Here is a 13,672-nt window from a genome sequence, read left to right on the forward strand (position 1 = left end):
AATCTGATAGAATGCATGGGATTATTTCAATCTCTTTTTATCTATTGAGGCCTGTTTTGTGAGCAATATGGTCAGCTTTGGAGAAGGTACCATGATGTGCTGAGAAAAAGGTATATTCTTTTGTTTTAGGATGAAATGTTCTATAGACAGCTGTTAAATCCATTTGGTTCATAACTTTTGTTAGTTTCACTGTGTCTTCATTTAGTTTCCGTTTCCATGATCTGTCCATTGATGAGAGTGGGGTATTGAAGTCTCCTACTAGTATTGTGCACGGTGTAATGTATGCTTTGAGCTTTAGTAAAGTTTCTTTTTTGAATGTGGGTGCCCTTGCATTTGGAGCATAGATCTTTAGAATTGAGAGCTCATCTTGGTAGATTTTTTCCTTTGATGAGTATAAAGTTTCCTTCTTTGTCTTTTTTGATAACTTTTGGTCGAAAGTTGATTTTATTTGATATTAGAATGGCTACCCCAGCTTGTTTCTTGCAACCATTTTCTTAAAAATATTTTCCCAGCCTTTTACTCTTAGGTAGTGTCTGTCTTTGTCACTGAAGTATGTTTCTTATATGCAGCAGAATACTGGGTCCTGTTTACGTATCCAGTCTGTTGGTCTATGTCTTTTTATTGGGGAATTGAATCCATTGATGTTATGAGATATTAAGAAATAGTGATTGTTTCCTCTTATTTTTGTTGTTAGAGGTGGAATTATGTTTGTATGTCTGTCTTCTTTTGGGTCTGTTACAAGATTACTTTCTTGCTTTTTCTAGGGTGTAGTTTCCCTCCTTGTGTTGGAGTTTTCCACCTATTATCCTCTGTAGGGCTAGATTTGTAGATAGATATCGTATAAATTTGTTTTTGTCATGGAATAGCTTGGTTTCTCCATCTATGATAGCTGAGAATTTTGCTAGATATAGTAGCCTGGACTCACATTTGTGTTCTCTTAGGTTCTGTTTGACATCTATTCAGGATCTTCTAGCTTTCATAGTCTCTATTGAGAAGTCTGGTACAATTCTGATAGGTCTGCCTTTATGTTACTTGACCTTTTTTCCTTACTGCTTTTAATATTCTTTCTTCATTTTGTGTATTTGGTGTTTTGACTATTATGTGAAGGGATGAATTTTTCTTGTGGTCCAATATGTTTGGAGTTCTATAGGCTTCTTGAATGTTCATGAGCATCTCTTTCTTTAGGTTAGGGAAGTTTTCTTCTTTAATTTTGTTGAAGATATTTACTGGCCCATTAAGTTGGGAATCCTCCTTCTCTTCTATACCTATTTTTCTTAGGTTTGGTCTTCTCGTTGTATCCTGGATTTCCTGAGTTTTGGGTTAGGAGCTTTTTGCTTTTTGCATTTTCTTTAACTATTGTGTCAATGTTTTCTATGGAATCTTCTGCCCCTGAGATTCTCTCTTCAATCTCTTGTATTCTGTTGGTGATTCTTGTGTCTATGACTCCTGATCTCTCTCCTAGGTTTTCTATCTCCAAGGTTGTCTCCCTTTGTGATTTCTTTATTATTTCTATTTCCATTTTTAGATCCTGGTTGGTTTTGTTCAATTCACTCACCTGTTTGGTTGTGTTTTCCTGTAATTCTTTAAGGGATTTTTGTGTTTTCTCTTCAAGGGCTTCTACTTGTTTACCTGTGTTGTCCTATATTTCTTTAAGGGAGTTGTCCTTCCTAAAGTCTTCTATCATCATCATCATGCAATGTGATTTTTAATTCCAAATCTTGCCTTTCCGGTATGTTGAGATATCCAGTATTTGCTGTGGTGGTAGAACTGGGTTCTGATGATGCCAAGTAGCCTTGGTTTCCGTTGCTTAGTTTCCTGTGCTTGCTTCTCACCATCTGGTTATCTCTGATGATATTTGGTCTTGCTGTCTCTGACTAGAACTTGTCTCTCCTGTGGGCCTGTAAACCTGTGAGCCTGTGATCTTTGGATTGAGAGCACTCCTGGCTCCTGGCAGACCAGCTCTCTGTAGGAAGGTTTTGGTTCTGAGAGCTGTGGGATAGCTCCTGTTCTGGACACAGATGGAGACTTGAATGGCCCAGTCCCAGGCTGCCCTGCATCTCTGAGCCCAGTGAACTCCCTGGGGTCTCTCCTTGTACAGTCAATGGGGAGATAGTGGAGTCTCAGCTGTGGGCTGTGGGCTTAAGAGGGAGAGTGCTCTGGGCAGATCAGCTCTCTGCAGGCAGGTTTTGTGTCTGAGCACTGTGGAAAATCCCCAGCTCTGGGTGCAGATGAGACCGGAAGGGCTGTGTCTGCTGTTTTCTTAAGAGAGCCTGTGACAATGAGAAGTGAAACTACACAGGGCTGCCCAACCAGTGCCATACAAAGACTCTGTCATTCACAGTGCACTGAGACTGACCTAGAGAGATATTTGGTCCACTAGAATATAAGCCACTGAAGCCATTGAAGCAATATTGTTGGAAGTCCAAGAAACTGAGTGGGGGAAAAATAACACATTCAACATTACCCAGTTTTCTTTTGGAGAGTCATCTTGTTAGAATTCTCAGTGCCTCTAATGAACATATCAAGAACAGAATAAGGAGCATTGCCCGTGTTTCCAGAAATGAAAAGACAAATCAAAGACACAGACAGGGAAAGATGCTATGGCCAAAAACATTGAAATTGGTAAAAAATAAATAACTAAATAATATTCTAACAGATAACAAGCCTGCCTATTTATACCACGGCCTTTAGGTAACAAGTAATAGGGGGAACATAAAAGGGAAAAGTGGCTTATATATTCATCAGTAATAAGCTAGAGTAGGAGAGATGTTTTAAGTGGAATGCCTCCAAGCATGTACTAGATCACTGCACTGACAGAATCATTTTTCTAAGAGATGAGCGGGTCCATTTAGTGGCTTCCAGACTGTAAGTATCTTGATTACCAAGGAGCAGAGGGATGCAGAGTCTGGCCAGTGGTAACATATGATTGATAGTTTCCTGGTAACAGCCCTGCCTTTCTTCCCTCCTGCATGGCTCATTATCCTGCAGCATTAATTTAAGTTTCCCAATCGGACTGAATCAGGGCTTAAATTCCTTTATCATCCCAGTGGGAAACTCGATGGTTTATTTGTAGATGGTGATAATTGTTTTTATTGATCCCCAAATATGGGGAGCTGTAAACACTGCTACGGCCAGGCTGGTCCACAGTGCTGTGCACATGAGTGACAAATTGTAATATCCTATGAGTCCCAGAAGAGACTTAAGAAGTTCTAAGGCAATGGATGCCTGTCCCAGATCTCTGTGAGTTGAAACATATGAATAAGTCCATGCACACTAGCTACTGTCTTTGTTGTTGTTGTAAATATTGGACAATAAAAGGTCTATTCATATCTGATTTACACTCAGTTCTTACATATCATTTAACAGATAGGAGGCCTGCAAGTGGCACTCCTATATGAATTACCAGAGCCAGTAGATTTATAACAATAGTGTGTAGCAACAAAATAATTTTATGGTTGGGGGAATCACAACAGGAGGAACATGTGTTAAAGGGTTGTAGCCTTTAGGAAAGTTGAGAAGCATTGCTCTAAGACCTCAGTTCTCTGGGCTGCTGTTTTGGAAGAATTCCTGGGTTCAGCTAGGACGTGTATTTTTCCAGGTTGGACATCTTAGAGAAACATTAACTCTTGAGTATTTGAGGAGAAGCCCTGGTGAAAACCCTAGCATGTACTGTAGATAGGAAACTTCATGACATTTCAAGTCTCAAAATACCAGAGATGATAAGGGAGATAATGTCACTATCTAATTAAGTCCTGTTTGTAGGACAGGGCACTAGGGCAGTGGAACTCTTCTCCCATGTAAATCAAACATCACACATAATGTTGAGGAAAGCTTTGGGGCTAATTAGTGTGAACTGTCTACCTGGAAACAAATCAGGTCAGGTCTAAAAGGAACTGAATGTCATAAGTATATTTTTCTCAAGTCCTTATCATTTGGTATTTGGTAAAGTAGAAATATCGTTGGCCAGACGACCAACTTTAAAGCTCCTGACCCTCTTTTCCTGGGGTGCAAAAAAGATGGATAGTCTATATAGAAACATCATGATGACTGCAGCCTACCTCCTTTTGGAAGGCTCAGTTGTGAGGTCTTATTGTGAAAGTCAGTCATCTGAGCTACACCAGAAGAGGCAGGGCAGCTGACCTGAAGGATCAAGTTGCTGATATTTCCCAAAGGTCTCCCCTTTATCCTCAACTAGGGTGATATCTGTGTCCCCCATTTAAACTAAGCTTCAGTGGAAAAAAGAATGACATATGCTTTGATTTATATTTATTCTTGTAATTCATGGAAATTAAAATTCACTCTCAATGCCCTGGTCCCATGACATTCTCTTTCTCGAATCTTCAGCAAGCAGTTTTTATTAAGACAGGGACAGAGAGTACCCACCACTCCTGAAAGCTTTAGTCATGGTATCTAATCCAACCACAGGGTAAAACTTTCCTTCTACCTCCCTCTTTCTACACGTACCCCAGACATGGGTATCATGTCCACCATGCCAGCGAGCCTAACTGGTCATGTGACTCATGGACTTGCTAACTATAGCATCAGCACATGAGCATCGTGGTGCAGAGCTTGCTGGTTACAGCTTAGTGACAAAATACTGTCTGGTGATACAGAGTCACTTGATTTTAAAACTGGAAGAGGCTTTAGGTATGACATAGTTCAGTTATCTCACCTAGAAGCAAGGACACTGACCCAGAGGGTAGAGGAGCTGCTGAAGCATCCAGCTTCAGTCAGTAGCCAAGATGGATTGTGAGACCAGGTATCTTTCCGTCAACCTGCAGGCCGACGTTCTCACACCAGGTGTTTGATGTGTTGTATTACATGGCGTCCGGTCATGTAAACATGAATGCTCCCTCTGTCGGCTCATAGCAGCTTCTAGCACACAGTCAGTATGGTATGTTTCCCCCCAAACCATAAACAAACGCCACATTTGAATTCTAACAGATAGAAGCATTCGATCACGTGCAGCCCACTCTAACAAATGCCGTGCTTTTAGTGATCCCCACTTTGCCTGGTTGAGTTACTATTGTAGAACTATGGAAAGGATATGAAGAAGGTAAAACTTTGGAAGAATCAAGAAGAAAAGCAAGAATCTAATTCAATCAGAACAGTGGCCATGTAGTGGCAGCACAGAACAGAATGTCCACATAGACTATCTTGGAGACCATGAGTTATGACACTCCCTGTTCTAACCCTGCTTCCTTAATGCTCCCCAAGACCCTAGGCTAGGTACAGCATGCCTTCTGCTAAGCCATGTGGTAACAAATCTTGATCTCTGTGTGACTCCTTCCTGCTCGTGGACCACTCTTCTACACCACTGGTGGTTCTATCCCATGGAACAGAATAGACAATTCACTGTGGTTCAGTCTCGGGAACACAGGTCCTGGATCTCTGGGTGCTACAAACTGTAGACACAAATACTGTTTTTCCACTATGTGGAGGGAACTGCATCAGGATAAGCCATCAACAGACTGATTTCTTGTCATTGTTTCCTAAATAATATATCACCCCATCTCTCTGTATAGTGATTGCATTAGTTAGAATTAACTTAGAGGTGACCTGAAGCATTTGGGAGAGTGTGTGTAGCACTATTCAAATGCTGCTCCATTATACAAGAGGTTGAGCACCTGAAGAGTTGGGTAGGTGTCGGGGTCCAATCTCCCACAGACATAGAGTGCCAACTGCATTCTCCATTTGGAATGCAGCAGAAGATGCAGTGAAACGGACTCTTAAATAGAAGCAATCCAGAGCCAGAGATAAGAAAACAGGGAGGGTACAGATAGGTTTCATTGGCCTCTCCTGGAGAATCACACAAAGGTTTCAATGATAGTTTAAAAAAAAAATCAGCCATCACCTCCCTGTGTGAATTCATGCAATTCCAGAAGTGCTAACATGTTCTAGGTTGACACATGTTAGGGACAAATGGAGGGAGGGAGGGAGGGAGAGGGGGAAGAAGCAAGCAAGCAGTGAAGGAAGGAAGGAGAGGAGGAAAGAAGGAAGAAAGGAAGGAAGGAAGGACAGAAGGAAGGAGAGAAGGAAGGAGGAAGGAAGGAGGAAGGAAGGAAGGAGGAAGGAAGGGGGAAGGAAGGAAGGAGAGAAGGAAAGAAGGAAAGAAGGAAGGAAGAGAGGGAGGGAGGGAGGAAGGAAGGAAGGAGAGAAGGAAGGAGGAAGGAAGGAGGAAGGAAGGAAGGAGGAAGGAAGGAGGAAGGAAGGAAGGAGAGAAGGAAGGGAGGGGGAGAGAGGGAGGAAGGAAGGAAGGAAGGAAGGAAGGAAGGAAGGAAGGAAGGAGGAAGGAAGGAGGAAGGAAGGAAGGAAGGAAGGAGTTGTAATTCAGACCCAAGGATGGCATCATGTTAAGGACATGCATTCCTAGTACTGGAGTCCTGGATATCAACAGATACTGACCTGGGGCCTCACCCAGGGCGGTGCTGGGTGTGTGAGCATTAGTTGGTAGAAGAGTTGGCTGAAGTCCTGCCAGTCCTGAGTCTCGAGGGAAATGTCTCTGCACAGCCGCCAGGTGACGTGGGGCAATCCACTTGCCTGGGCAGGAAGAGATGTGAGGAGAAAGGCTATTGAGCCTTTGAATGAATTGGATCAGTTTGACTAATGGTAGATTCAGAGATCCGTCCTGAACCATTTGCCTCTGACAGACCCCCGCGGTCAGCGCTGTTTCTGATTAAATCATCCCCAGACGCCATTACTGTGTTCCACAGCCCACCCCAAACAAACCAATCTTTGCAAAGCACATTTGCATGTTCAAGATATATACCTAGGTTGTGTGATCTTCATGAAGTATTTTCCCTGCCATGTCTCACAGGGTCTTGTTCTCTTTAACCACACACACACACACACACACACACACACACACACACACACACACACACACACACACACACCACACCCCAGACTCCTATTACCATGATCACAGAGGCAATCCCCGAGGAACTTTATAGAGCATCTGGATGTAAATCTAATCTTCCAGTCAGCATAAAGACAGAGACAATGGCCATAACTCTGTATTTATAGCTTCTATAAGAGTGATGGGCACATTATAGGTGACCAGTAAAATGTGTCCAAGAGGCTGGAGCCAGGCCTTAAGCAGCGGCTTGTGTTCTGAGGCCTGTAAGGCTGATTAGGGAAGCATTCAGATCCTTTCGTGTAACAGGTTAGCCTATACTGTGTTTACTTTACGTGCAGAATCCAGGAGAGGGCTGGAGGTCAGAAGAAGACAGCTTGCTTAGCGTATACCATGTCCAGGGTTCACTCCTCAGCACCGTAAAAAGTAAAATTCATAAATTATGGGGGGCGGGGCAAGATGGCTCAGCAGATAAAAGTACTTGGGGCCAAACCTAACTATTACCTGAGAGCGATTCCCGAGACCCACGTGGTGGAAGGAAAGAACTGACTCCTGCCCTTTGTCCTCTGTCTTCCTCTTGTGTACAGGCACCCTGCCACACACACATACAGGTACATACTCACACTTCTACATGTTCACACAATCACATACCCATACATCTATATAACCACATGGTCACGTACTCATATTCCCATATAAACTCACACCCACACATCCGCATGCCCGCAAGTTCACACACACACACACACACACACACACACACACACACACACACATTCTCACACAAACACATCACTAAATACATGCCAATACACATATCTGCACACACACACGCATACTCACACACACACATCATTAAACACATGCCAATACACACATCTGCACACACACACATACACAGCCACATACACACACCAATGCATACACACACACACACACACACACACACACACACACACACGCAGCCACATACCCACACAGACACAATATTAAAATACGTAAGAGGTGTTAAGGAGACCGAGAAAGTGTTGTGTCCAGGTAAGAAGACGCCATTATCATTCAGCGATCACCAGAGCTCTGAGAACCCAGCTCAGAAGACCCATCTGCCGATACACACCCCCTAATTTGGGTCTTACAGAAAACCAAATAAATCATTTTTTCACCTGAAGGGAGAAGGCTTATCCGGCTTCAGATATCTGCCATATGGCTTCTCTTCCACCCAGCAGAGCTTTGAGGCTTAAGGTAGTGAGAGCAAGAGTGTGCCCATAAATTATTCAGAGATAATTCACAATAAGTGTGTATCCTTGACAGATTGTCAAGTTTCCCAGTGCTCCCCCTGGTAACGGGCACTGTGTTTCTGATCTGGTATGGCTTGTTTCTCACTGTACCTTCTCGTCACTCTGTGTTTTATCTGTCTCTGCCCCTCCAGAGTCCAGTCTGGCTCCTATCTCAGCACCGGGTGGTTCACCTTTATCCTGGCCATGGACGCCTGCTACAGTATCCACGTCTACGGGATGATAAATGAGACCTACTGCACGTAAGATCTCGGGAAATCCTGTTCTATGCAGCTCCAGTTCTGATACCTTGTCAAAATATCACAATTCATTTTAACGCCATAAATCTGAGAAATAGATCAGGTGACAATTATTTCCAGGTGTTCTTTGCCAACATGACACATTCTTGTCATTGTGTCATGGCTCCGACTTTTAAGAGTGATAGGAAGAAAACAGTGTTTACTGCAGTCTGATGTCACATGTCAGAAGGAACGCTCTCTCTTTGTCAGTCACATATCCAGGACTTGGGACTAGGAAATTTAGAGTAAGTTTATCGGTGATTTAATTTGCAAAATCAAGGCTGCCACATCTGTCCCTCTGAGGGCTTGATGGACAGCTGTCAGCCACTGGCTCTATTTGCTCACAAAGAAGAAAATGCCCTGATGCCTCGGAGAAGCATTTCAGCTCAACAGGACTTCCTGAAATGTTTATTTCACTAATGTGTGACCGATCTGCCAGACCGTGCGTTTATGCACAGTATATGGTGTCTGGCGGGGTAGCTTCTAATCAGATTGACAGACTCACATGCTTCATGAAGGTGGTGTAATAAAGTTCCTCTACCAGTGTAATTCAGAGAGCACTTAATCGTGCTCTTAAAACGTAACTCTGGGTCACGGTGTTCATGAACAGACATTTGTGCTTTAGCCGCTAAGTCTAAGAGAACACAGATGACCCCCAAACTTCACCGTGGAAACCGTTTCCTTGCCTCTTAAAGAGCATTGGGCTGTGTAAGGTCTGTCCTGTCTTATACTGTCTCATCCCTTGAAGGAGAGCCATGAGTTTGAATGTAATTGGTGTGATATGTAAATTGTATTTGATCTATCAGGACACTGAGAATGGTTCCTTCATCCTAAAAGCTTTCCTGTGCAGTAGCTTTTAACTGGCTCATTGATGATGGTGTGTAAGTAAATGCATTTACGGGGCACGTAATGGATTCTTGTAAATGCCTGTCTCATCCTTGGCTCAGTCTTGCTCCTCTTTTCTTTCTTTTCCAGGACAGAAGGGTATAGAAAAGTCCCCTATCATTACTATGAACAAGGGAAGGACGAGTGTAACGAGTATCTTCTCCATGAACATGCCCCATACGGGGGACACAGGTTCATCACCGAGAAGAAAGTATTTGCCAAGTGGGCCAAGAAACACAGAATAGTATTTACACACCCAAACTGGACAGTGTCCTGATGCTGTGCTTCCTGACCTTGACACTGCAGCTGTGAGGAAGAGAGGTTGATGGTGGTGACAGTGCGGGCAGGATGCTCATGGTGACCATGGTCCTGGACATTCTCTGTGGGGACACTGACTCTGGTAGTAATTTGAACTTTGGCATTCTGTGGGAGGGGGTCATGTTCATTCTGGTCCTTCTGGTGGTTCAGCCCTGCGAATTGCACTTTAAAACTTACCTACAACTGAAATGAAGGCTGTGACTAAAGAAAACATGAAGATTACCTTTCAAGATGGCTGCTCAGAATTCTTTAACAGAGGCTTCCAGAACTCACGATTCAACCTGCTCAGGCAAGGTTACTGAGCGCATGGACTGCTCCCCATCTTGGAAAATGGTGGACTGTCATAATACACTGTCCCCAAGCAATTCTTTCAGGGTAGAGATATCTTGCCACCGTTACCAGTTACCCTGATAGAGGGGAGGTATCTCTTTCTGCTATGCCATCTTTCTTCCATATGTCTCTCATCTAAAGCCTCAGGCCACCTAACTAAATGTAGCAATGAAGGCATTCTGTAATTCCTGCATATCAGGATTGCTGGACTGTCTCAGAGACTTAATTCAAAAATGTATCAAATAGCAAATATTGACAATTTTTCTCTTGGACAGCTGTGCTCTCACTACTCAAAACAATGTAACTAAACATATTACTACAATTACCTACATTAATGTTTAGTTATTTTTGGTTGAGTGCTAAACATTAACAGGTTAGATATACTGCTACACTGTAATAACACATACTGTGAAAGCATTTCTTGAAAATAACCAAAGGGTTCCTCACTCTTCTTCAACACTCAGTACCAAGAAATGAGATGCTCTTTGAAACCACAAAACAGGGGAAAGCAAGACATATTTTTGCATCAATTTGTATCCTATCATATTCATAATATATATTTTTAAATTCAAATTTCTATTTTATAAGCTGAAGGTGTATCTCTCTCCATATACATTATCAATGTCAAGTGCCAAACGGTAGATATGGAACCTTCTTTATATCATCAAACCCAGCCCAAGCTTTTGCCTTCATAGGGCTGATTGTCCCTTAGATTGCCGTATGTTCTGCTAGAAAAGTAAAATGGTCATGAGCTTCATTCCCAAAGTGCTTCGCTATGCTTCACATAGGCTATGTACCACGTGACGCCCATGGCCACCTCCTTGGACTATTGCCTGCACATTCTGCCATCCCCAGCAGCTGATCTGCATTGTTGGCTGTGTTCATGTGTCCCAGGTCGCTGTAGTTCAGAATATAGGTATAGAATAGCATTTGTGTAAATCAGTAAATGACTGAGTTCTCTGCCAAGCACAGCATAGCATACCAAGATTACGCAAAATGGCCACAAGGACAGCCATGTCATAGATCAGTATCCTATAAGCTTAGATACCTTCGATGTTTTTGCTTCTGTCCGTGACTCTCTGTTCCAGGGCTTGGGGACAATGGCTAGGAATGGGAGCAGAGAAATACAGTTTCCAGGTCTAGACCTGAGACAGCTTTCTTCTCTGTAGACTCAATGATCCTTAAATATTAGAGGTTGATTTTCTGAGACACTTCCAAGCATCCATAAATATCTTGGCACAATGATTCAAAAGCTAAAACCAGGCTGCATTGAGTGTTTTAGAGCTGGAAATGACAAAACACCTCACCTGTGCCACCTCGACAGGGCTTTCCTACGATTAAGGGCTATGCTAAGTCATTAAGATGTGCATCTTTCCTACCCTCTGCGCCCATTTTGATATCCCACACCCCGACCCATAAGCTTTGCCCAGCCCCATCTTCACCACTGGAGAGGAGTAGTCATTCTGTTGTTTGCTTGTGTGATTTTTTAGTTCTATGAATGTTAGTTCCTATAGAGCTGATAGTGGATCCAAGTGCCCACTTAAAGGAAAGTAAATAAAATAAATCATAGCAATGTTAAAATTTCCGTGTGAGCACTGTTTTCTCTCAACTGTGACACAGTCCTGCTTTTACTGGAAAGGAACCCTCAGTTATCTGATCGCCTTCAGGAATGGCGTAACCTGATTTATGACACTGTCTAGTCAGTGGCGGGCTAACCCTCTTTTGGTGCTCACTGATGAAAGACTCAAAAACAGGTACTCCCCTGCCTCCCTGTAGGGAGCTAGAGCCTTCTCTCGTGTGTACTTTCCTCACATTATGTGTGGGAAAGCCAGCGTCCAGAGTTAAGCCTGCAGTCATCTGGGATGGTAGCACCCACAAGGCCCTCACCCCTGCTTTCTCTCTCCCTCCCCCTTTTCTCAGCTGTTCTCCTCTTCTCTCTCCTCCTCTCCCACTTCTCCTTCCTCTTTCTTTCTCCTTGTCGTCTGTCTCTTTTTGGCAAAGTACAAAACCAAAAACACTTCATGAAGACACAGTTGCGTTCCCTTGCAGTTGGGGATTTGACCAACTCTCAGGAGTGGCTTTCCTCTGAAGTCACCCTTTTCTCTGCTTCTATCTCCTGTCCCTTCCTTCCGGCCTTAGAGCTGGTAGAAGTGCAGAGCCTAATGTCCCCCATGTGAAGGACAAAGTTTCCCTCTTGGACCTGCTGAGAGGGGGAGGCAAGTGGGTGGGCTAAGGAGAGCATTAGTCACGCAAATCCCCTGCCAACCCCTGCCAACCCCACAGGTACTAGTCCGCTGAAAGACTTCATCCACACCCAAACGTTAAAGTTAAATGACCTCACTTGGGACTGCTATACAACTATCTGTGTATTAATATCTATTTACGAGAAGGAGAAGGTTTTGGTGTAATCTAGGGGACTAGGCCAATGAAATCAACCGATCTAGGACCACGGAAGTCAACCATAGTCTTCTGCAATCAGCATAAATGCATGTGATTTAAAGTCATAGAGTGGCGTGGAGAAGGGAGTCGGGTCTGAGTGCTTGCTGCAGGGTCATCAATCAGGTCACGCCACTCCAAGTTTGGTTCCCAGGAATTCCCAGAAGTCACATTAGGCTCACAACTGCCCCTAACTCCAGTTTCAGGTGATCTGGTAACCTCTTCTGGCCTTCATAGGCATCCACCCCCCCCCCTCTCTCTCTGTCTCTCTGTCTCTCTCTGTCTCTCTGTCTGTCTGTCTGTCTGTCTGTCTGTCTGTCTCTCTCTCTCTCTCTCTCTCTCTCTCTCTCACACACACACACACAAATGCATACACAGAAACAACAATAATAAAATTAAGTCCTTTAAAGCATATCAATAAAATGACTCCTGATGCCACATTACTCTACCCCTGATTACTCTCATTCAACCCTCATTAAAGAAGGTTCTTACAGTTAATGGGAATTTACACAGAGACCCACAACTGCACGATATATAGAGACTGAGAGACTTTGCAACACTCAATCCTGAGAAATATTCTTTAAATAAATTCGTAGAATATTATTTCTAATTCCTTAGAATCCTTAAAAAAAAGCCATTGGAAAATTTAAAGGGTTTTAAAATCTCTTCGAAGTCAGCCCATCTATAAGTCAGATTGATGTTGCGATAGAAAGATGATTTTGTCTCAGTGACAAACTATCAAAAAATAATTATTAATTTGAAGTCACGTTTGTCTATATGAGCATGAAGTCCGTTTGTGCCTGTAATATATGAACAGGTAATGCATACCTATGTACTTACGGCTGTACGAGAAATCGCGCATTTGATTCCATATTCTTTGCCGACGTGTGACTCATAGAAAGCCTTATTTTAGACTTCAGCTGAAATTCGTTGGGTTTTATTTTGAATGCTGAAAAGAAAAAAAAAAAAGAAAAAGAAAAAAAAAAACCTCAAAAGTAAATGCTCTGATTGCCGAGTGTGTATCAAATCACACTGCATGGCTGGCCACAGGAATAAAGCCAGATGCTAAATCTAGAGCCGAGGACACAATCAGACATACAGTTGTCACCAATCAGACACACAAGTGTAGCAATCAGTATCAGCAGACTCCACCACCTGTAGCTTGGCCATCGCCACACTGAAGAACACTGCGCCGGGCTCCGTTCCTCCTGTTAAAACAAGCCAGGAGGCGACATCCGCATCTGCACGATTTCCGTTACACAGCCGTAGAGCTG

General features: G+C 43.2%; 1 protein-coding gene across 1 annotated transcript in view; it reads left to right on the top strand.

Annotated features, from left to right (window-relative positions):
- Window positions 1-11,547, top strand: part of St6galnac3 (ST6 N-acetylgalactosaminide alpha-2,6-sialyltransferase 3) — a 503,028-nt gene extending 491,481 nt beyond the window's left edge. Inside the window, exons 4-5 of the mRNA XM_032897130.1 lie at window positions 8,286-8,393; window positions 9,405-11,547. Coding sequence (XP_032753021.1) covers window positions 8,286-8,393; window positions 9,405-9,591 — 295 coding nt within the window. The 3' untranslated portion in view covers window positions 9,592-11,547. The remainder of the gene's footprint in view (window positions 1-8,285; window positions 8,394-9,404) is intronic.
- The last annotated feature ends 2,125 nt before the right edge of the window (window positions 11,548-13,672 follow it).

This window comes from Rattus rattus, chromosome 3 (assembly GCF_011064425.1).
Source record: "Rattus rattus isolate New Zealand chromosome 3, Rrattus_CSIRO_v1, whole genome shotgun sequence".
Taxonomy (NCBI): Eukaryota; Metazoa; Chordata; class Mammalia; order Rodentia; family Muridae; genus Rattus; species Rattus rattus.